At 32.2% G+C, this 26,584-nt stretch overlaps 1 protein-coding gene across 2 annotated transcripts in view; it reads left to right on the top strand.

Moving 5' to 3' along the window:
* LOC130895093 (uncharacterized) overlaps positions 1–26,584 on the top strand; it is a 52,977-nt gene that overhangs the window by 6,423 nt on the left and 19,970 nt on the right. The window contains exons 2-3 of one of the 2 annotated variants that reach the window (XM_057802224.1): positions 16,033–16,210; positions 21,065–21,172. In XM_057802224.1, the coding sequence (XP_057658207.1) occupies positions 16,059–16,210; positions 21,065–21,172 (260 nt within the window). In that variant the 5' untranslated portion in view covers positions 16,033–16,058. The remainder of the gene's footprint in view (positions 1–16,032; positions 16,211–21,064; positions 21,173–26,584) is intronic. The other variant, XM_057802225.1, reaches the window with a different exon arrangement.

The raw sequence follows: 26,584 nt of genomic DNA, 5'->3' as shown, positions 1-26,584 counted from the left end.
ATAGCATCGTACTTTTCCCGTCTCTTTGTTATCATATCATGTCAAAAGTTTGCAAGATGTATTATATCTGTACTGACCGATGAGAAATAAAATAAAAAGTTAAATTAGTTCTTAAGAACTGATTTCAACATTCGATCTAAAAATTCTCTAGAAACAAAGCAGAAAACGAAGCTCACATAAACTCTAAAGTCAAATTCAGTTACTTCAACTATATCGTTATCTATATCAACGATTATTGCTGTCAATTTGAAGAAACTATTACGTATGTCTTGTAGTTGGTCTTGTGAAGAAGACAATCGATCTAACAATGTTATATTTGATTATATTAATAGAAGAAGTTTATATGTAGACATAGATTGAGTCACGTGATGGAGAGCTTCACTTTTTCTACATTATATTACTCAGCAGTTTAGTCTGAAATATCTGTTTCATGTTTTAACATAACATGTACACACACAATAGGGTTATTTGCCCAAGTTTTCCTCTATTTTCTGGAATCCCTTCAACATGATCTCCCAATCTCGTTCACGTTTACTAACCTCTTTAACCGCATCTTTAATTCCTAGTTCTTCTCCAATATCTTTACTTCCCATTCTATCTCTAATTGTTCTTAGCCATTCCATCTCAATAGTTATTATTCTTTTCATTCTTGATGGTAATCATGATTTTAGTCTGGAATGTCTGTTTAATGTTTTGATATACCATGTGTTCAAATGGGTTCTTTGTCCAAGTTTTCCTCTATTTTCTGGAATCCCTTCAACATGATCTCCCAATCTCGTTCACGTTTACTAACCTCTTTAACCGCATATTTAATTCCTAGCTCCTCTCCAATATCATTACTTCCCATTCTATCTCTAATTGTTCTTAACCATTCCATCTCAATAGTTATTATTCTTTTCATTCTTGATGGTAATCATGATTTTAGTCTGGAATGTCTGTTTAATGTTTTGATATACCATGTGTTCAAATGGGTTCTTTGTCCAAGTTTTCCTCTATTTTCTGGAATCCCTTCAACATGATCTCCCAATCTCGTTCATGTTTACTAACCTCTTTAACCGCATCTTTAATTCCTAGCTCCTCTCCAATACCATTACTTCCCATTCTATCTCTAATTGTTCTTAACCATTCCATCTCAATAGTTATTATTCTTTTCATTCTTGATGGTAATCATGATTTTAGTCTGGAATGTCTGTTTAATGTTTTGATATACCATGTGTTCAAATGGGTTCTTTGTCCAAGTTTTCCTCTATTTTCTGGAATCCCTTCAACATGATCTCCCAATCTCGTTCATGTTTACTAACCTCTTTAACCGCATCTTTAATTCCTAGCTCCTCTCCAATACCATTACTTCCCATTCTATCTCTAATCGTTCTTAGCCATTCCATCTCAATAGTTATTATTCTTTTCATTCTTGATGTTAATCATGATTAAGATAGCAAATGATCACAAATAAGTGAATGCCATAACAATTTTGGAAGAAGATTCATCATTTAATCGCTTTTGGTATTTAATCAAAAACATAAAATGGAAATAACGGACAAGAGGTTTAAAAACTTAATTGAACAAGGAAACTATGTTTGTAATTAATCTATCGAATGTAGTCTGGAATGAATCCTGGAAAACGCATTTTAATATAGCACTGAAAAAGTTTTTCCAAAGAATCTCCTTGGTTATTGCCAAAACGGCACAACATCACTTGATATTTCACCTCACGAGCAGTTAATCTGGACTTCGTCAACTATCTTTTGCAATCAACTGACTCATATTTCATTGGGTTTTAACAAAAATAATAGATTTCATTAAGGTTTATCAAGTTTTATCTAGTCTTTCTCAAACGATTCCAGACTGTTTAATTTCGATTCTGTAAGTTGTTGTACGATTACTTAATTACAGCATTCTCTTCGTAAACAACACAAATCTGGAGCCTTTTTTAAATTCATCCATTGTTTGATAATCGATTCCAAGTACCACAGCGATTAATATTGGAATTTTTGCACGTATTTCTCTATCTAATTCGCATTTACCTATAAATTTTATTTGATTAGTTTCAGAAAAACGTTAGAATTTTAAGGAAAAATTTGGAAACGCAAAATAAAATATCCTCGGGAGATTCAATCACTTCCGAATAAGAAAAGTGTATTTTTTGATTCTCCGTGGAAAGTTTTCTGTTGATGCTTTTAAGATCTTTTAATGCTGTTATTTCTGTTAAAATTTGAAGTAAATTCCAAAGTGAGCTTTTAGGTATGGAAAAATATTGACTTTCTCCAATTTGAGAATTAAAAATACAAGTAGTATTCAGATTAGTATAGAAATGAAACTTTCCAAAACTTTGTTTGGCTTCAAAGAAAAAAAAATTAGATTTGTTCAAATAACTTCATTCATACATCAAAGATTATTGATTTTTTAGATATTGTGGTATCGGAACATAGTTTGAAGCAAAATTATAAATGAATGATAAGTTTATTTCACACTAAATTGATTAATATCTCATGAGAAGGCGCAATCTTGGATTTACCAGCAGTTCAATTTTTTGGGTGGTTTACGCGGAGAAAACAAGTTTTAATCACCGTTACTGATCTTTATGAATAACTCGGTAAGTTTCTCGTAGCTGTACAAGAGAATTTAGAAGAAAAATCTATGGAATTAAACGTATAGAAAGAAGATAATAAAGAAACGGAAAAAACACAATCAAAAAGAAGATTTAATAAAACACCTGATGGCTGCGAGTGATTACTTCAGAGTTAACACGTTTCTTTTTCATAAATACTTATATTCGAGTAAGTCAAAACGGCAGGAGACTTATAACAAATTTAGCGAGAAATTTTCATTTTTTACAAAATTGAGTTGATACCATCGGCTTAAACGGAACTGCTAATTTCCTGCCAAAAACTATACCCTAATGATTTAGAAACGGAATCAGTTTAGGAGTGGGTTAATAAAAAAGTGTGCCAAAATAGAATTTAGAGAATATTTATCAAAGCTTTTCTTTCTTGCTTTGAAAGGAGGGATCGACTAAGTCAAAAAAGCTGAAAGCTTTAGATTTTTTATACAAGAAGTCAGATCTAATGAACAAGATTATTTAATCTCATCAATTGTAGTTTGTCATGTAAATAATGGAGAATGTCTAGCAGTTGATGCAATCAGAAGTAGATTGTAAACACGTACAAGTATAAGAACGAGAACATTTTCCATAGGAGACTGGGAATATTTAAATGTAAGTTTTGGTCAGCTGACGCCTGAGCTTATCACCAAAAATTTCAATAAATTACAGAGCCCAGAGCATCATTTACGTCTCTCACGTTGTCTGAATCCGTAAGTGATTCTCGAAATCGTTGGGGCATTTTCTAATTGAAAAAATTTCAACAGAACAAGTGAGATCAATAATAATATCAAGAAACATTATTTGAATATTTGGATTTCATATGCTTGCTGCAGCTAATTCTTCAAGGAATATTTCATCTTGAAATATCTTTCAATTGGGTACTAATGGAAAAGTAGTTGGTGTTTGTACTTGTTAGATATTATCTGTTTCAAAAAAAAAAAACAACGAAATAGTCTCAAATGGAATATATTGATTCCTTATTCTAGAACTGTCGTATCTACACATCTCTTAGATAATAAAAATCACAGCCCACGTATACTAGAAAATATCATAATTACATGTACCTCTTGTGTTTGAAATCGGTATCATATCTGAATAAAATTAGTTGTAACATCTGTTGTACCCTTTGATTAACATGTGTGATAACTCGATTGAATCGGCACAACTTCAAAGTCAGTTCCTATCTCTTAGAAGTATTTTTTAGAAAATACGCTCTGTTGTACTTTCTACTACTAACATGATTCAACTTGTTGTATATTATTGTCTATTTACTTCACATAATTAGTAAATGTATGAATTTAAGAGATTTAGCCAAACGATTGAAATTAAATAGTTTTAGAAAAAATGTTTTTCACGTGAATTTCGTCGAGCAACAAAATCACGTGGTTTCTGCACCACACCAAATCAAATAGATGTTTTTACTGTTCTTGGAAGTTCTGTTTTTCTTTTTCGCAATCGACCGTCGCGTCGCCACGAGGTTTCGAAAATACAACTTGAGGGAGACGCAGAATTTGAATTTTAATTACGATATACTAAACTATACTATGAACTGTGATACCTAAACTCAAATATTGTGCAGCCCTTGTAGATCCCTCAAAATAGATATTAACCTTGTACAAAAATTTTTATTTCGTTAGTTGTTGATTTTTTTTAATATCAACATAAATATTCAGAATTATTTGATAAAAAAGTAATTGGGTTTTCACAAAAACTGTTTAATCCTTTTTATATTTATGGAATTTTTTCTTTCACTGACCCTCTAAAGACTACATATGCAGATAATTTCGTAACAATTGAAAAAAATCTGTTTATTTATTCATTATTTTCGTTCCGCTGATTTGACTGTTCAAATTTTTTTAGCAATAGAGGGTTCAATGTAAAATGAAACATTGATAGGGTGTCTGATTCATCTTGACTGTAAGGGCTTGGTTATAAATTATACATAGGTGTAACCAGGAAATACGAGGGTTGCTGCTTAAGTTTTGAGATAGAGAAATAGAAAAAAAATTATAATTGGATCTCGTTTTATTGTTTTTCAAAATATTTAGATCAAAATCATCAGGTTTCAAACAAGGGCTATACGACGGATGACCTATCAATTCGATGTTTGACAGTGTACGATTAAAATTGATAATTTTACGCCTTTCCCAAAAAAGTATTCAAAGTTTAACTTCATAAATATAAAATTTCTTAATTTTTTTAAATAGAACTACACTGTTTTATCTATTTTAATGCATTCAGGGGTAAAAAAATAGGGTAAATTCATGTTTACTTACCTATACCTAAACCTTACCGTTATCCAGATATTAAATGTTTTCTGTACATTTTTAGAGATTTTTATATATACCTTTAGTAGTTTGTTACAAGAATATGTACTTTATTTGCAGCAAGATATCCAGATAGACCACGACCGAATTCTAAAAGCAACCAAATAAAAACCATTTTCATATCTTTAAGGGTATCCTACGTAAAATCCTATCATAAAAAAATAATTTATAAGGGTCTGCAACGGTCAAATTTTTTACAACAAATAGTATGCATTTTTCCAAAAGTATACTAAAACTTTACGTAGATTTCAAAACTGTATTAATATACAGGGTGTTATATTCAAAATAACAAAGTTACAGTCGACTTCCGGTAGAAAATATTGTAGTTAACAACGTAGAAATTTTAATGATTTTACTATAAGTATTTTGCCATATACGGATAGTTTAAGCTCGTCGTGGAATACATTTAAAGTAACAAAGTTACAGTCAGCCATCCTTGAAAATATTTTAGCTAAAAATATCGTATCCGAAAACCCAAACTTAGAAATTTTCATGATTTTACCACATTTATTTTGCTATATACAGATAGTTTTAACTCGTCGTGGGACACCGTGTATATATTTTACAGAATTGCATTGACATGAACTCTTTCCTCGGTTTAATACGCAATTTTCCTATATAAAAAAGTCAATCTTGATCATATTTATCAGGTATAATCATTTCACCAAATATTATCTCGATACCTAATTAAACATCTGCCGTTTGATTATACGTTTGGTTGTAATGAAAGCTTATTTCGTTTTTATTGTTTGATATAGATGTTGAAATAATTGCTACTAGCAGCGAAAGTATACTTTCATTTTCATTTCTAAAAAAAGTTTCGCGGCATATTAAAATTAATGAAAATCAAGTAATTACGAACGTTAATTCACACGAATCACAGTTTAGAATGTTTTTATATCACATTTTAGAAAAAATACTTTATGGAGAGAGTGGTTATGGATTGCGCAAGTCACGTGTTATATTATTTCATACAAATTCCAAATATTCTTTTAATTACAATAAATACTGCATAATTTGGCAATCGCTCAAAAAAAGCTCGTGTTGATTGGTGCAAAGAAACGTTGGATAAATTCAAACGCAGTGCTTCAAAAGAAGTCTAAACGACAATCGACTGTATGGGTCTTCCAAGACGAGCTAAATCCAATAAAATTCAATTGTAATCGTTCAATTAGAGCATTGTAGAACGGTCAATTCTAAATGGTACACCACCATTTGTTTGCGAGAAGTGTTCGAAAAAATCAAAGAAACCAATCATAGAATGCGACCTCTCACAAATCAGTTCAAACCAAAACGTTTTTGAACAGTCGAAACATTGAATTGACGGGTCATCCGCTTTACAATGTTTGTTTGGCACTTAATGATTTCTTCTTATTGCCGTAGATAAAAAATAAATTGCGAGATCAACACCCGAAGAAGCGGTTGTAGCATTCAGATCACATGTTTTGAAGGTACGTCAATCGGAATGGAAAAAATGCTTCGACAATTCGTTAAAATGCATGAAAAAGTGTATCGATCTCAATTACGAATTTTGAAAAAGAATAAAGCTATAACTTTAAGATCAATTTATCCTTAATTAACATACAATTTGTGTCACCTGTATATATAAGAACCCTAGTGGAAAAACGATGAAGTTTTTCAAATTTTTTTCCCATGACCATACGCAGATCAATTACAGAAACGTTCTAAACGTATTTTACGCCATAAAGGATGTCCTGAAAATAGTTAAACAAAACAAACGTAGATAATGAGAAATGTTAGTGATTTACGTGGAAAAATCGTTATTATCTTCTCGAATACGTTTGAAATGACTACAGTAAGATCCAGCTTAACGCGTAGGATACGTTCGATCAAAGTAGAGCGTAATGCGACACAGTAACTGGACCAGGTTGTGTTATTGTAAATAATGTGGTTACGGGAAGAAGGATTTAGTGCACAATTTAGAGCGCTAGGACGAAACATTGTTAACCGTTAAGGTCTTACTTTATTATGATCAGAACCTTTAGAGCAATAACGAACATATTGAATATATATTCTGCATTGAAACCATGTATGTATGTAATATATCTCAATACTTTTTAAACATCATATATATTGAAAGTATCGTTATATAGAATCGACTAAATCTAAGTCTCAAAACACTATAACTAACGTTTAAAAAAAATATTGAAATACCCATCGTCGTATATGAAAACATTGTGTAGAATATATGTTTTTATATATTTTTCAAACAAGATCAACCCCACTTACTATTTGCTTTTATTTTGATCGAATACAAGATTTTTTGTGTATTATACAAGTTTGAATCCTATTTTAAATTTGTAATGTCTCTAGCTTACATAACTTATTCAAATAAAACCAAAGTGTTTTTTTTTCAGGAAATAATGTATTTGGCTTAAATCGAAAATCCTACATATCTTTATAAAAGTAACAAAATAATTCATCCCAAACAAGTACAAAATATTTCCAAAAACGCTTCATTCAGAAATTAAGGAAAGTCTAATTATTATTGGATATCGATTCGAAGAACCTAAAACACTAAATAATGTCCCGGAAGTAAACAAGATCCCTCATACAACTGTTCAAAGAAACAAGAATGAATTTCCTTTTTCGACCTTTCGGTTTTTTCAAATTTGAAATCTGAGTTCTTGAACTCTCTCTTGAAAGTGCTTTTTAACTTTTTAGCACGATACATGTCATATTTAGATAGAGTTTGCCGCACTCTCAAGCAACCCAACTTTCAGGAGAGATCTTCACGGAATCGGCAAGATCACTACGGACCTGGTACTCTTTATGAGCAGAGGTCTGGTTCAAGAAAGACTTGATAGGTTTATTTGTATGATACGTATCGATTTCTTCATGGAACTACAACTCACTGCGTTTTTTTGTCTCAGATTTGAAGTGGTATATCCAAGCTCCTGGTTTCCACAGAAGATAATTGGTGATGTTCATTTGCATGTTTTTTCTGTCTTAAGAAAACAAATGCGATTTATGGTTTATTCATACCTAATTTTTCAGTTAATAAACGAGGGCGATTTTAATGAAAAGTTTTATACCAAATTGTTGTCTTTCTACTTTTTTTTTCTCAATAGTTATCGATATTTTTGTTAGTTATCATATTCATACCATCTTCTTAGTCTTTACTTAGTTGTTTGTTTATTTGTTTGTGAGTGAATCCACTTTCCTATTCACAATTTTGATTTGAATACTTAGACACCTCTAATCTATTTTCAACTATATATAGTAAATACGAAATTAGCTGTCGAATTACTATTTAAGTTTAAAATTGATGCCAAAAGTTTGTCAATTAGAGTTGAATAAGAGTATCCATTGAGATTTATTGGTGATTATCTGGAATATAATTGATATGACAATCATAAAAACTCCCAATTATTCTTAGTCTTGAATAATATTATGCGCTTTATCCTTGTAAAAAGAATCTGATTATTATGAGATCCTCAATCGAGCTACAGGATTGGCTTCCCGTATTTAATAGAAACATAGTTTTCAGCAAAAATGCATGATGTTTGTTTATTTACCAAACGGATCGTGGTTCTAAGTATTCTTTCATATTTTTGTTACATTATTGATCAAATTATCTATTTGTCTTTTTGTTTTGTCCTAATTTGTGAACGACTTGCTTCTGTGAGATTTAAATATGTGTTAATACAGTTGATATACTGTGACTTCTCCAATATTTTCGTTTCTATGGTATTAGTGCCTCAAAATTCATATAGCCAAATAATGTTGCTGCGGAATTTACCAACAATATATTATTTTGGCGTGCGTGGCATTCATAATGCACCTCATTATTTTCTTCTGAAAGCTCTAAGCTGTAGCATGGCAGCAATTTCATTTAGGTGAACACAGTAAATATTCGACAAAATCGTATAATTGTATATCTAACAGTTCCTTTATACAAATTCGGAGAGACTTACCAAAGTGCTTCAAGAATGTTCCTGATTACCTTGAAAGCCCAGAGTTTTAGCATTATTGCTAATTAGATCCTAGTATCTGGAAATTCTGGAACATCGGTACTTCTACCACATATTAGGGTAACTCTGCATTCATATTTTTTCCAGCTGCTACCAACCTACTAACTATTTTGTGATTACTATTTTTATGTGGCAAAGATTGAAAATATATATAATCTGCAATCTGCCATAAGACCTGTCCCTCACAATGCAGACTAACCATTTTCAATGCATAGTGCTTCATAACGACAATCTAGATGACTAAAACCACTGCTTCTAATATTTAATTTTCTAAAAAATAAATATATAGTAAACATCTGATCCGTTGTTTCCCTTCTTTTCTTGAAACCTCCTTGGTATTAACCGACTATCCTTTTTTGAGTATGTTTCTCACAATTTCAGTCAAAGCTTTGTACACCACGAATTGATATCCTTCTCTAATTTTCACATTAACTTTTATTTTCCTTCTTGAATATTGGATATATTATTCCATTATTCCATCTTTCTCTTTTTATGTCTGAGTATCTTTTTAGTATCCTTTTATATTTTTGAATATTCTCTCTTGGCTTCTGTCGAATCAGTTTTTAGTGTACTTAGTCGTACTAAATTTCTTTCCTCCAGTTCCCTCTTACATTCCTCATCGACCTATACTTTCTTGCTTGTTTTCTTCTTCAAACCTAGCGTTTGCTCTGCCACTTGTCCCATCAATTTTTCTGTTTGCATCCACTCCATTTCCGCATTGTCGTCTATGTTTTGTGCCTCAGCTTTGTGCTGATATACTTTTAATTTTCCTGTTTCACCCAGTTTTTATGTATTTTTTTTGAGACTGATGTAAAGTTGTTTTATATGATAAGTGGAAGTCATAGCTCTTGTTTGGATGAACCCCACTCGGCGAATAAACGTTTGAACGCCTTTGCTTTCGGCAACTCTCTACCTGCAGTTCACACGTATTTTGATAACAATATTCGTACTTACAAGTTTTGATCGACTAGATTCTAAAACACCTTTGGATTGACAAGATATGGTTTTTGGAAATACGAGTGATAATATCGGTTCTTCATGAAACTCCAAGGAATAGTGAATCGATCCTACAGTTGGTTCCAGTTCCAACGAGCCATATTTGATGGTTGAAAAAGCGATTGGGGTTTGTCAAATGATTTGAATAAAATTATTGAGGATGTCTTGAGAAAGCAATGAGTGATAAAGTCCCTAGATTAGAATGTTATAAGTGTCCTACTGTTCAGAAGAGAATGATAACAACATAATATTCAAAATGCCAAAAACCGATATATTGTAGGGTTAAGAAAATGAGGCCCCTCTCCATTTTGATGATAAAATTAGTAAGTCCGGTGCTGTTTCTACGTAAAACTGAAACTTTACGATTCAGATGACGAAATATCGAATGTCAAATGATAGTGCGGTTTTAGAGGTTCATTTTCTGCCTGTTTAATTTTCCTGGTCGTTTAGGAGTTCGTGCTAATTTCAATAGTGGAATAGAAATTGCTGTCGTCAATAAGCAATCTGCTTTCAATGCAAATTGTTTGAGAAATTACAAAAGGTAATCTAGGGGTGTTAACTGGTTTTTAATAACTCTTAAGAAGAAAAATATTCCTCTTTTTTTACACGGAAAATCTAAGGAGATTGAGGAAAATCTTAATGTAGAATTGTTGTTCCAATAAAAATTTAATCTCATCAAGAGATGTTTCTATTCTAGAAATTCTTTTCCTAATTTCACGCCCTATTGCAATGAAATAACTTTGGGGTTTTAATAACATTAGAGTGAAAGTTTCGTGAGCTATATTACTATTGGTTAAAAGGTGGAGAAATCGTGGATATTGAACTCGAATTGGTAGCTTTGTTGAAACGATATTGATCAAATTAGTATATTTGATAAAAAGAAAACGATGCTAGGTTGTTATAGACTATCATATTGATTTTTAACCTGACATCAGTAACAGTGAATGTAAGTGAACACAAACAACGATGAAATGCTTAAATTCGAAAAGATTTAGAGAAACTAGAATACAGGGTGCTCCGGAACTTATGGTAACTTATCAGAAAAAAAAACGCTTTAGAATTATACCCGGCTGTAGAACTTTTTTTAGGATTTATCACAGCTTATGGAAAACTACATAAATTGAGTAAACTAGTTTTGATTATTCTTTATAAAATGATATCTTAGGAGCTGCCCTACCAAAAAAGGTCTACAATGAATTATACGAATACCAGCTCTAGAGAAAAATGCATTAAATGCAGTTGATGCTGATTCCACAACTAGCGTACCCAAGATGACACTACAATTCAACGCATTAACGACAACTAATCATAGTTTTCCCCGGGATCAGCTTCTTTACTCTTTCCACATCCAGTAAATGCCATGGATAGAGGATTATCCAGCAAGACTGACCAAAGCTCGTTGGTTTATAGATAAATAACTCTTATTGGATGAAAATAATAGGTGTCAAGAAGTTTGAGTGGTTGAGAGAGTTTGATTTTGAAAAAAATATGGTTACAATGAAGGAAGAATTTTTTAAAATTGTCTTTTATTAATAATACCTCAGAAACATTCGAATGTTACGTTAAAACTGTTACAAAACAAACTGTTTTTCTTTATTAAAAATTTTGTTTGTTTTATGTTTTCTTAACTTTAGAATTAACCTTTCAAGTTCACACTAGCGTGTGACTGGGAGTGTTTTGGAGACCTTTGAACGTTACCCTTCTAAAAAACTTCAATGCGTTCCAAATCTTTTTTTCCTAATATATTATTATTATTTTTGTGAAGATGCTTGAACCAGTATAGTTCTGTGACCGAAGACCTTGTTTCTCACACATTTATTTGTGTTTATCAATTTACATTTAATATTCAATTGATTAGTATAAAATATTAAATTAGTTTTTTAATGCTATATGTTTTTACCCCTTACAATAATTTGCACATATTGGCATAGAGTGGATTTTAAAGTGGTGAAGTAAATAGGACTTAGTTTCGAAATTTCACGCAAATCCACGCGTCTTGATGGAATTCTGAGGTGATACCATATTTTGACCATTGTTTACTGGACTATGTAAAATTGTCTCGAAATCTGAAAAGGATCTCAATTGCAGTTGCATTTCTGCTTGTTTTTTAAGTTCGTGGAAAACGTTACTCAAATTTTTCGTAACCAGGGCACTAAAGAAACATAAAACTTCACCTACTGAAGATAGGTACGTAAAAATCTCCTTACCAAGGAATATTTTTTCAGAAGTTCCAATTTACTCCCAATAAATAGAGTTCACATCGCTCTTCATCAATAGAATGAGCACATCCCATACAGAAAAGATTAAGAACTTAATTGTTTCATTTAAATCCGCCATAGGGTATTTCTGTCAGATGGAAATTGGGCTTATTTCAATTAAATATTGTGGCTAAAGTGAGTTTTTTAATGAAAATATAATATTAAATGAAAACAATACATTTTTTTCAAGTAAGTACCTGAGGATCACTCACAAACATGAACCAAAATAAAATAATTTCAATAACATTAATTTCTCATCGGGAGAATTCAAATCTATGGAACCAACGTACTGGAGGAAATTCATTCATTTTGATATTGTTATCAAAGAATATAATACTTCGTTTCCATTCATGTTTAAAACAAAGTTAAGTTTAAAAGGGGGATTTATGAATTAATCAACGGGAAAGGAGTACAGATTATAAAATAAAACTCTTTTGATGAAAACTGAATGAATGTGATCTTGTTTCTAAACGTTGTATTCTATTAATGTTAGTAAAAACGCTTCAATTAAAACTAACACCATGTAAGAATTAATTTCCAAACATTGTAATCTTTCAATACGTCGGTTGAGTAAATTGAATTTCCCTCAAATTGAAATCGTATTAGGCTCAATATCCAGCCTCAAAGTATGTATTTGTGCATAAAATATACGTTTATACGTGGTAATTATACTGCTCATTATAATTTATAATTGTTGGTATAATGAGCTCCTTCAATCAATATTTCCTGTGTGCCCAATCTACTGCAATTGATATACATGTGCAATCAGAGTGTCCGAAAGATCCTATAATAAATAATTATGTAGATAGATGTAGAAAAATTCAAATATTCAGTGAGTTCATCTGTGTGGGGAAAACTTTTCTTGATACCCTATTACAAAGTGTTTATATTTAATCAATCTAGTGGCTCCAAAGTTGCCGATTTCGAACGTAAGGACTTAATTCCAACACCTACGTATGTTGAGTCCGCTTGATATGATTCAAGACAACGTTTAATGCAATGCAAGACGCAATATTCCTTCCCATCACAAACAAAAACTCTTTCTTGAACCTTGCATCGGTTATTCATTATAAACGCGCTACTGCTCGACGAGCACGTGCTATCATGACACAGACACAAATGTCTGAAGCACGAAAATGCTCCGTCTTCATCTTTTTCGACAGCGTTGCTAGACTTATAAGCACTGCCGGACTTATGACCTCTACTTGATCACAATCTGAAGTTATGTCTTAAAGTTAAAAATCTTGAACAGATTCGATTTCGTCCTCCATTTCTAGACTTTTGTTTCTAACAGATTTTCCATACGATTCATTTATATTTTGGTACTGTAGTTCCGAATCTGAAGGGTCTAGTTAGATATTTCTATAAAATCTTCAAGCTGCTTTTTTGCCAATGCTTATCATTTTGATTAAAATCTGACAAAAAATATAATTTGTTACTTCAGCGTCTTTAGTGAAACTAACGCGGTTATTATTAAGGCAGTGATGCCAGTTCTTTTTTATTTCGGAGATATGAAGTATAACATCAATTTGGGGCCCACCAGGACTCAACTTTGAAGGATATAAGGAACAAAAAATACATCTATTATAAGTATTTCAACGTCGAAAAAGATTTAAGTTGTTTTAGTTTCTCAAAATTGTGTCGTGAAATAGCGGATCCACTCACAAACAAATAAAAGAGCAGAATTAATGAATAATAGTGTAGGATATCGATAATAAACTTCCAAGAGTCTATATAAAAGTTCAAATTTAGTTTTTCTATTCTAAAACTATTCGTTATCTTGAGAAATAACTCCAAAAGGGAGTTTTGAACTGCAATTAGTTTATACGTAAGTACACATCTGCTCTGACTTATAAAACTTTCTCACGTGGTAATTTCTTGCAGATTATATTTACAACTTTTGCAGGTTACTGACTTGATATATAAGTAGTAGTAAGGTTAATTTGGCTACAGTCGAGGAGCTTCGTAATGCAACTTAGTGGATACAACCGCGTAATAACTTTGAAAGTTCTATTTTTAATTATGAAGCAGTGGAAAACGAGAAAATGAAAAATTATGTAGAGATCCCAAATAGTATTAGAGATAAGCAAGACGTCTATTATCAGTATGTGTATAATAAATTATAAACTGTTTGTCTTTTTCAAAATTTTTGTTCGGTATCTCACTGAATCATTTGATGACACAAGAAATTAAAAACATGTCAATTTCGAATGAATACTTGTAGCCCTCGTAGTACATATTTTCCAGGGGATGTAGCCTTATGGAAAAAAATGTAGGACGTTGGACGTTTTCACAGACATTTTCTCTCAATCTGTTACTTATTTATAACGCACGTTTCAACAATTCTGCCTTGGTTTTACTTTGTGGTATACTAGGGTTGAAAAATTATTCATTATTGAAACGCCAATCCTCTTAACTTCTTTGCAATTTTCAAGTGATGAAAGAGTTCATTTGGCTATTGGTTTCTGATGGTGAATAGTGTCAAAAGCTTCGGCACAAGTTTTATTTTTATAAAATTCATCAAGCAACGTTCATTTTGCACCAAAAGAAGATATTTTCCCATTAACTGAAAATTGAGTTGATGTTTCATAAAATCTGAATAATCCTTTTCTCTAATATTCTTGTTTTATATTCCTAATTAGTCCTGTTCTGGGCGTCCAAATAGTCGAAATATATCCTTTAAGAAAATTTGAGGTTATAGGCTATAACCCTATTAAATCTCATCGGAATATCCATCAGACATACTCAACTTTCACTGTTATCAATCTTTACCGTAGATACGCTATGAAAATACGAGGGCGAGTCGACAATTTTATGATTTTGATTATAAACTAAAACAACACTGCTATCAAATATGTCTGTTCATTTTTTTAATCATTGATATTGATTTTAAGTCTTGAAAATATTGTGATAAGAACTGAATTAGTTCGAATCGCCAAGATTTTCTTTTTTCAAACGAAATTTTAATTAAAGGAGATCTAAACTGGAGACAAAACATCACAAAATATTTTTAAAAAGGTCTAAGAAGTGAAAACTGATACATGTCATTGACTCCCGGAAAAATTTGAACACATAGTCATTGAGGTTTGTTTGACATCGTTCAATTCAAAAAGAAAATTTAGAAAATGGTCGCCGAAACCAAGACTAACCTGTATGGATATTAAGGAAACTCTCCACTATCAATTTGATTGGTAATAAAGTGATTCAATATATAATAAATTGTAGTCAATTGGGTATAGAAAAGCTTGTCACGAGGTAATGCTTCATTCCATTCATTTTCAGTACCGTATGGAATTCTTGAATAATATTTTTCCAATATTGTGTATGACTTTTGTTTTCATAGTCTCTGTTATTATTGAATAGAAGATTCAGTATTTTAATCATGTGGTGATGAATGGGGAGAATTCGAATTTGGCACAAAATTTGGAACTTCTGATCTGATACTAACACTATCTAAATCTTTATCAAGGGAAAACCACTCTTAGATGGTAATGATTTATGTCATGTAAACGGTGTACCTTATCTACTTGATAAAACTATATACATTAAGTAACAACTACAAACGGAGAGAAAATTTTAAATTTTTCATTTCTTTAACAACAATATCAATAGTACAATTATTTATAAACTTTATTAACAGCACGGTCTCTGATATTGTAATAGCAGTAATCTTTGTTTGACACCATTTTTTGCAGTATTTTATTCTATTCTATTCCAGTTTGATTTTGATAAAAATCCAGGAATCAATGATACGGGAAGTGGAAAAAATCCTTCTCGACTTATTAATGTTACTCACATCCTTTTTGATATAAATAACAATTATATATTAATGGAATAATACTATTTGTTTCCAGACTGTAAAAAAATTGTACTTGAAACAATGATGTGGCCGTACGTACGATGGTTGGTACTTCTGGTAACTATTCTCGTACTTCAGAGCGATTGGACAGCAGCCGCACCAAATCCTCACGGTGATGACATGATGCGATTGCTGAAGCTGGATCAGATGTATTCATCAGTAGCTAGACCAAGGTAATTATCTTTTTTTGATAGATCATTGCTTTCAAATTCTAATTAGTTCATTTTATACGATGCTCTCTTTCAATAGAACATCGTAGCTTCATCACAATTTTGTGATTACACAAATTTCATTCAAAATTCAGTTAATTCTTAATACTTGTCCGAAATTATAGATATGGCTGTATTCAGGAAGATTGGAATTTATTTTAAAAAAAAACATGTGGAAGAGTGGTTTCATTTTCAAATCATTAAACTCGTTTCTTATCAGATTATTAAGAATTGTAGGACTCACATTTCATAGTATAATCCAGACTGCTGGTTTAATAAGTTTTCTAGGCTGTGAAATTTGGTCATTTATTTAAATTTTCTGCTTATGATAGGTCATAAACTTCTGTACTATACTGGTACTGGTATTCAGGGGATTCTAGGACACATTCCCGGTTTCCCAGGACATTCATTGCAATAGCTTGCTACTTTCGTAAAAAAGTTACTTGCATTCTTGCTGGAATGTGTTTCTCTTAATTTATGATTGCATACTTGGTATTGTATTCTCCTTTTCTCTCTTGATCCGGACAGTTTAACAAAGGTATGCAGAACTCTTTTGGGAGTAGTGGTTTCTTCGTGTACTACTAAAGTAACAAGTAACTACCGTGCCAATCTCCGTCTGAACTCCTTTTAGACAATTTTGAAGTAGAAGTAATCTTGTTATAGATAATCCAAGTATTTACAATAGCTGTTCCGAGCAAAAATTCCAAGCAAAATTTTCGGTACCATTTCAAAGATTTTCTTAATACAGAATGATTAGAAGTCATCTGATCGCTAGCACCTACTCCCATCCTTATCATGCCACTCATTTTCATCATCATTTGTAGATTTCGATACACTTTCATATCCATTTTCTATTCCAATATTATCATCGAATAAATCACTGGTACTTACGTCATTATCCGATTCATCTGAAGAAATTACATACTTAGTTTTTGTTCATAACTGAATCATCCGAATCAAAAGGTCATCCAGTTCATCTTGAAGATCATTTCCACTTTCACCATCTAGTAACTTTGGCAATACGTGGACTTGACGTAGTTGGATTTTGGCGCGCATTTATCACACTTGGGTTATCTTCGTTATATTGTTTATTTTCAGCTGAAGTACACGATCCGTTATAATTTTCTTTTTTTGTGTTATTTGTATTGGCTATTTGAGTTACAGACGTAAACACACGTGCAATTGAAATACAACTAATACTAAACACCTATTGCTTGCGCATGCATGTACATGTAAATATTTACTGGTCCCCCAGGACCGATCCTGCATTGTAATGTTTGTGCGTTACCAGTCCCCAAAGCCCTGTACATTTTCTCCTTTAAAAAATGATCTCAATACTCAGTTACGTATAATGCTATCTTTTGAAACGAACCAAATTTAACGAGGATATGCTTTTCGCAAATCTTAAACATTTGCAATTCTCATAGGCTGCACTACATTAATGAACAACACCGGTCCCCAGGGACTGATATGATATAGTATGTTTGACGGAATAAATAGTTTTACACTACTATTTGATCCACATGGGCGGCTAATGCCCAATGATTAAAAATCCTTTACTTTTACATGGACAACCAGTACAATCTAAAGATAGCAGAAATAAATTTTTCAATCGATTTTTCAACAAAAAGGTACTCGATTGAATTTATGGTTTAGGAGATATATCGATTTTAGATCGTTGTACATGCCAAGTATACCGTTCACCATAAAGAGACATTCTGAACAAAATTATCATAAATTGTAATTATTTATTTAAAATACGTATTGAAACTTAATTAAACATTTCTAATTGAACTGAATCTTGTCGAACATCGTTTTAATTACATAAGGAAAAACTTGAAATGCAGAAAAATTTTGTTGGTTAGCCTACAACTCATCAAATGGAAACAAAAAAAGTATAATCAATGTTCGAAGTGGGCATCTTGCACATATTTCTTTGAGTTTCTTTGTACCAATCTAAGATTCTGCCTGAGTCACAATGGAAGTTGATTCTATCGATCATTTCGTTCCTTTTGTTTATTGGTGTTGCATACAGAAGACCCATATTTTCCTCCTAAATGATTTCCCACCCATATTATGTCATATTCGTCTAAACATTCGCAGAGACATGTGGTTCATCACGACGGAACCCCTTCCACTTTTTAAATGATGTAAAAAATCATCTTGATAACATTTTTACTAATAGGTGAATTGGTCGAAGAGGTCCATTTGCATGACAACCCCATTCTCCTCAATTAAATAAAATGGATTCATTTTTTGGAGATATATTATCCTTATGTAAATAACACGATGTTCTACAGGGGGCAGTTCAATTAGAAATGTATGTTTTGTTCTTCTTAAACACGGATAGCGTTAGAAAAATTTTTAACCGAGCAAACCCCAAATTTTTTTTTAAACACTCTCTATAGATCTCAAACATTTTTTTTCAATTCACTCAAATATATGAACAAAAATTAGTTAATATTAAGTTTGGCATCCTGTATCTGAAGGTGTTTTCACTTTCATTTACGTTATTGATTTAAAGAGACAGTGATTTCGGTTGATGTTCCTCACGCAAGGTTGGAGACACGAAAATGATTGATAGTATTAAGAAAAACTAACGACAAGATATTCTTCCGCAATGTACACGAAGCACCAGTCAACAGGCAATCGGCTTGAAAAAATAGACCAAAATGAATTGAAAAAATATTTATCAAAGATATAGAGGGAGTGGAATATATTTATGATCACATAGACAATTTTGGTAAAGATTTAAAAGACTTGTGCGTGTTAATGTAATAACAAAATAATGTAATAAGAAAAAAGATAATTTCCTAAAAATGTATTTGGTCGAAAATATGTGATTGTCCTACCTTATTTATGTAGATTTCCTTGGAAAAACTTGGAATGGAATGGACTAAAGACTTAGGAATAGAATTGACCTGAATATATGTGAAAATACATTAAGAACAATACGAAAAATCTCCTTTCTCAGTCCTATGGTTTATGTGGAAGTAACAATTCACTATCCTGTAGAAGATTAGTATCTAAGACATTTTGAACCCGTACTTTTGTCCTTTGTCCTTCAAACTCAAACTCTGAACGAATTTTCCTTTGTCTCTGATCTTTTGTTCGTAAATGTTCGTTATGCAGAATGTTGGTCTTCAGAAAGGGTTATCAAAACCTTTTTCCTGGCTAAATTCTTATTTTTGCCTTGAACACCCATCGAAATGAAACAACGTTAAGATTCTGTTTTTTGTGATTCTTCTACTTCAGTGTTAAACATCACAAATTAGTTTACCGAGATTCATCGCGGGTGCATGTCGTTTTTTAATGATCCACGTCCAGGAGATTCGAAAGCGGCTACCAAGGACGATCATATGACAGAAATTCATGATTTTGCCACGGATTTAAGGTGCTCGAAATAGCTGAAAACATTCATTTTCCATTTCCAAGAACGTTCAGTTGCAGTTTATTGTGATTCTTCTACTTCAGTGGTAACTATCACAAATTAGTTTACCGAGATTCATCGCGGGTGCATGTCGTTTTTTAATGATCCACGTCCAGGAGATTCGAAAGCGGCTACCAAGGACGATCATATGACAGAAATTCATGATTTTGCCACGGATTTAAGGTGCTCGAAATAGCTGAAAACATTCATTTTCCATTTCCAAGAACGTTCAGTTGCAGTTTATTGTGATTCTTCTACTTCAGTGGTAACTATCACAAATTAGTTTAACGAGATTCATCGCGGGTGCATGTCGTTTTTTAATGATCCCCGTCCAGGAGATTCGAAAGCGGCTACCAAGGACGATCATATGACAGAAATTCATAATTTTGCCATGGATTTAAGGTGCTCAAAATAGCTGAAAACATTCATTTTCCATTTCCAAGAACGTTCAGATGCAGTTTATTGTGATTTTTCTACTTCAGTGGTAACTATCACAAATTAGTTTACCGAGATTCATCGCGGGTGCATGTCGTTTTTTAATGATCCACGTCCAGGAGCTTCGAAAGCGGCTATCAAGGACGATAGTATGACAGAAATTCATGATTTTGCCGCTGATTTAAGGTGGCTAAGACAATAGGCATTTCAAAAAATGTTATGAGTCGTAACCTCGCATAAAATTTTTAATATAACTCCAGACAACAAGTGCAATGGTCAATTGTTGCTTTTATACCTAAACGATAAGAAAACGACACAAAACAAATTCGTTTCCAATTTCTGTTTCTTGTATTGCAGAGGTCGCTCACGTGTCAAAAGGATTTCAATAAGTAACAAAGGTCTCTGTAATATAGACACGTATAAGCAATAGAGGTTGTTAGGCCCTCTACCGAAGTATTCTTCTTGATTACCCATTATTTCCTTATACTTTGGTCCGAAAATATGGAAGCAATTCAAATATTATTATGAAATAGACGTGAACTCATAAAGCTGTGAAATAATCTGAACGGCTCTAAGGAGAATAATAACTATCAAGATGCTTGTTCAATTTTTTTCACGTGCCTCATTCAAATATGACGCATTCATTTTTTTGTTTTATTTGTTACTTTATTCTGATTTGACTTGTATTTTCAAATATTTTTATGTTATGACTTATTGCATGTTTCTTGAGTGGTAAAACCGAACCAAAAAGTTTCATGGTACGAAAACTATGTTGTTTGGATACGGTAATGAATAATGAATGCGTCATACATGAGGTTAGTTGAAAAAATATGAAACATATTATAACTAAATTGCGAACTGAATCGTGATAGAGAAGGTCGTAGAAAAACTTTTTGGTTTGACGTAGCCACGATGTTTTTTAATAAAAACTAAAACTAACTGGTGGTAGGTAGTTTGCGGAGTGTATCTACCGACACAGAACTGAAACCTAAGTTAGTCCAAAGAGCCATGTTGCGACTCCAAGAACTAGACAGACTTTATTCCGATCGAGCACGTCCTAGGTGAGACATTTTTTCATTATTTTCTTTACAAAAACTCATTATTATTCAATTGATTAGAAACTGTTGAAAAAAATGTCTAATTTGAAATAAAGTAAAGAAATCATCATCTTCTCAGAGCTTCTTAAGAGTTTTTCATTATAATTCGTCATGATTTTAGGTCATTTTATCAAAATATGACTTGAAACGACAAACAAGTTGAGCAGGACCCTACGAATTTATATTAAGAATAGAATAATAATTTCATTCGATATCGGGAAGACAAATAAAAGGAAAAAAATTGAAAATTCACAATGACTTACTCCCTAAAATATATGGTCTACAAAAACTGTATTGAACCTAACACACCTCTTCGGTCAATTGTTTGAAGTATTCAACTCCTCTCACTCCATTAACTATTATTTAAAAAATATTGTTATATCAAAACAATTTCTATATCAAAAACACTTGAGATTTCAAATTAAAAATTTTAAATTCCTGACGAATATGTATTTACTTCGTTAGATATTAGTCCTTTTACATACAAATGTTACAATTATGAAAGATATAATTAAGAAAAAATGTGACAAAATTGAAGAATATACAGAAATACCTCGAAACGAATTTGTCAAAGCTATAGGACTAACAATTACAACAACATATTTCAAATATGAAAATGATATATCTGACGGTTGTTCAAAATTGGTAATGGAAGATCTTGAAGAACCTTAATAGCAAACAATCAAACTGGAAACATAAAAAAACCATTTCTCATAATAAAAAACTTAAAATCGCAATCGCAAAATAAATCAATTAATTTTCTTCCCATTGTACAGGGTAATTGGTAAAAATTGGTACAGAAATTGGTACAGAATTGTCTTGTTGATTCACGTAGACCCGAATTTTCAAATTTCTCCACAAAAAACTTGAAGGAGGTGAGATCAAGTCACATAGGTGGCCACTTCGACCATTAAGACCACAATTAACACCAAAATGGTCCAATCGCCTTCTCTTAATGCCCTTAACAGTCTCATGTAGTGTAACAAATTTGGTATTTTTAAGTTAAAGTTCATGGTGGCGAAGAAATAAATTTTCTCGCAAGTCTGGTTCCTAAATTGATGCTGTATAACTCATCAGAAATGCTCCTTGCTATAGAGGTCATATTTTGAGGTTTGAGGATCGCTAGGTTGACAAATCTGTTTGGAAGTAAATAAAAACGATAATTCAACCTAGTGTAATCATCAATACTACGTGGTTATCAATAATCAACTAATATTTTAATAACTATTTTTAAAATAAACAATCTCATAATGAATGTGACGACACGTCGATACAACCACAACAATATGTAAAATTAATAACTAAATGAATTTCATATTAATATTCCATATAGTGATTTGGCGTTAATTGACTTAGGTGTTGAATCACGTTCGCTAGACTCAGCACTATCGAATCAAAAAAAAAATACAAATATATAAACATAATCAAGTATATAAATTGTCAGTTTATTCTGGTCTGTTTGTCGTTGATTACGTAAAAGAATTAGAAAAACATATAAAAGCGATTTGATGGGTGAGTAACTTTCTGGACACTTCACTACGTCCACAAATGTCAAAATTTCACATAAAACTAAGAGATAGATGTATTAATGTATCTTATATACTGCGACCCAAAGAATATATTGCGTCCCCTTTTGTGTTCCCAGCTGATCTGTTAATCCCTTTCCTTTTAAAAAGTTTGGAATGTAGGAGGGCTCTAATTGCCAGAGATCTTCGTCTTCTATTTCAAGCGCTTCCAGATGTAGTGCCCTGGATCTCCTTAGTGTTTCACACTTCAAGAGAATTGGATAGAGGTTCCGTCCTTTATGTAACAAAATCTGCACGTCGCATTATCTGCTAGGTCCAACGTCTTCAGGTGTTTGCAGGTGGTAAAATATGTCTATTTGCAAACGATACTAGTTTCTCTTGGAGCAACTCTGATCTCCGGAACTTAATCAAAGAAATAAACGTTATATATGCCCTCCGATAAGTCCTTACCTTCTGGGGTACGTGTGTGCGGCACAATTTGAGCGAATCACTAAACTATAAGCGAGGGCTGTTGGATATTTACTTGAACTAAGAAGCAGAACTCACTGCAGTGACTTGGAAATTCTGACTATTCCTCTATATTTGCCTAATTCGTAAGCACGCTTCTCCAATTTCAGAAAGGTCGTTGCACGGCTATCCACTTAGGAACGCTGAATACGAGCTTTACCTACCTACTCCACGTTCAGAATTAGTTAACGGCTTAATAATTTACAATGCAAAAAAACGCACAATCACTTGCCAAGCAAGAAGAAAGTAAAAACTTCATAGTTTTTCGCTAATTTATTACTAAAATTAGACTTAAAAGTGCAATTTGCAGCCTTCGAGGTGATTTATTCGGTATCCTCACCAGGTTAATTGGACTAAATAGAGAATCCTAAAATTACCCATCAATTATCACTTTATTGGGACGTCATAATAATTAGTTGTCTCCTTGATTCCATAGAAACAAGAAGTAGACTTTTATAATAGTATTTGTTCGAAAGTTTCAGTAATAATAACAAAGGCAGATTAAATGCTTTATGTACTTGAAAATATGAAATTTAAAGATTGAATCCCTATTCAATAAAGTTCAATTTTCCAGTTAAGTATTGGAAGATTGTCTATTTACTCGCTTTGTCAAGATACCGATTGTCTAAACGAATCCTAATAACCCTCAGATTCCATTATATAACACAATAACTTGTGATACAAAGTTTTCTTTTTCGCAAAGATTATTTTGTACTCAATTTCTCGTAGGCTACCGATTGAAAATTGTGGAACAGAGTTTGCCTATACAGGGTACAGTAGCATAACTTGACTAAAATAGCGCTATTTAGTTCGTTGACTTCGAGGCGAAGCGCTAGTTATCTCATTTCAGAAACAGAGCTATACAGTTTTGTCCAGGACAGAGCTCAGTCTTCATTATGTGTTGAAATAGTGAGAAACAACGAGCCTTTTAGAACTGCTTTAATTCAACCAATTCTCTAGGTCAATAACGTTATGAATTCGTCTAAAACATGGACTGTGAAGCTGGTTCTGTTCGGTTATTATGTAAAAATCTCAAATTTAGCGATGTGGTGGTTATTTTTTTACATGTTTTCATCACAGTGGCGATTTGTTTATATGTTTCTAGAACCAGTTTATAGAAAGGCCTTTTTTATTTGTTCATTTGTTCGTTTACTTTCTAGAATTATTCGAGATATATTTTTGATATAAATACGTGTTCTATGGACTTCAAGCATAAGACATAAATACATTGAGAAATGAATCAGTTAAGCCGATCTTGCACGTGGTGAAACGCAATGTCGCGAAGCGAAGGTTCGAATGACTTATAAAAGTTGAATATATTTTTGGTGGGGTGGTAGTTCTCAACAACAACTTTATTAAACAACCTTAAAAATTGGATAAACTCCTCCATTCTCATACCGGTCATTTCTTCAAACAAATCAGATGCCTCAAGTTTGACACAACAACAACCTGAATTTTTCGAAAATTTTCTTGGTCGCATAACTAAAAAATTAATAAGTGAAAGTTTTCCCGACTTGACAGCAGTCACTGGGTTTTCTTAACCAAATGTCTATGCTTCATAAAATAAAAGTGAAACTGCGATATGTTAATTATTTTTAGTATCAAATTTTCATACCGAATCTCTAACGAGTTGATCTCCGTAAATTATTTTTCGGTTGCGAATTTTTAACTACGAGCAATGCATTAGAAAATTTTTGAAAAAGTTATACCTAAAAAAAATTTTGGACGAAATTGTAGCCCTAACTGTGATATCTCAAAGGCTTCAGAAGAACGGACGTGCCTTCTCGTAGTAGAAAAGTTGGTAAATCATGAGGACCAGATAATAGTTTGGTTCACAATTTTTAATTAATAATTCAGACTCAGTAAATGAACGGTTAACATATAACAAACAATTCATATTTAAATCAATACTGTCAAAATAGGTTCGCTTTTATAAATAATACTATTTGGTATTAAAAATCATGGAAGGATATTTTTTATTCTATTTTCCCATTTCCATTTGTGCAAATATATGAATTTACAGAACTTGTGCTACTGGGCTGACACCAAATTACATAAAAGGCTCTTTCTTCTATATAAAGTTTTACTGTGATGATTTCTTCAGCAACCATTATAATTCCTTGGTTCTTAGATTGTTAGTGCCAATGAATTCTGGTCAGTATGTAAAATAAGTATCGACAAATTTGTGCCCACAATAAAGAACATTAAGGCCATATCAGTAGACCTTAGAGGCAGAGGGACATCAAGGTTAATGTGCAGCAAACTGGATGGCGGAGAGGATGTAGTGATGATAATGTAAAAATATTTTTTTCACGGCTAGATGCGTTAAACTTGAAGGACATGTGGTTCCAATACTACGGCCACGGCACACACCAGTAGACCATCGATGGATAGTTTGAGCGATACTTTTCAGAACTCAGCATCTTAATTAAGGACGATTTACAGCGGCTGGCTCAAGATATAGAGATCCCCCAGATTTATAGAGCCACAGTTAAACAGAAATTACCGGCATAACGCTTGTTATGTTTTAAGGAAAAACCAAAAATCAGTGTAGTCAATTTATTGAGAATAGAAAGGTCACCTAAATTATTTGCCCTTCAAAACTATGTAAAATAAAACTTAATATATATTACTACGTGGTAAAAACAAAATTGAAACTACCTAATTCATACAATGAATTCTATTAAACTCACCATCAGTTGTATAATTCCATTAATAGATAATCCTATAATTTGTATTTGATTAGTAATCTGTTGGGTTTTGAATAAACATTTTTCTGTTACAGAGAAAAAGTTTTGATATTTACACACAAATATAATATCTGATAACCTCAAATTGAATCTCCTCAATTTTGCAGAACGTCAACAATGTTTAGAGAAATCTATTCTTTGAAGTGATTTCCCCAGAGCAGAAAGTAGCTTTTGAAATTTACTCAGTATTACGAAACTATTGAAGAGCTATTAAATGAATTCATGTTTATTTGTGGAAGTAGAAAATAGCGAAAAATTCCTAAAAACTTTTCTTATTATATATACCGTAAAGTCTTAACTTAGTGGATGGGTACATTTTCTTCTTCTTCTTTCAATTTTTCACTAACATGAATGAAATAATCCATGTGGACCCAATTGTACACTACAGTATTGAGAACTAGTTATTTTTCAAGACACTACATTTTACAGAACTAATAAACCTATTACCCTTTGTGTTAAAACCGATTCTAGAAGCCAGCAGACTGATATATAACCACCAATTTTGATTTAGAAAGCAACATGGCCTCATAGAACAAGTTCATCGAGTCACAAGAAAAGTCTCCAATTTTTTGAAAATTGAGAATACTGTTCGT

The sequence above is a fragment of the Diorhabda carinulata genome, chromosome 6 (assembly GCF_026250575.1).
Source record: "Diorhabda carinulata isolate Delta chromosome 6, icDioCari1.1, whole genome shotgun sequence".
Classification (NCBI taxonomy): domain Eukaryota; kingdom Metazoa; phylum Arthropoda; class Insecta; order Coleoptera; family Chrysomelidae; genus Diorhabda; species Diorhabda carinulata.
This window is presented reverse-complemented; position numbering and strand designations above follow the sequence as displayed.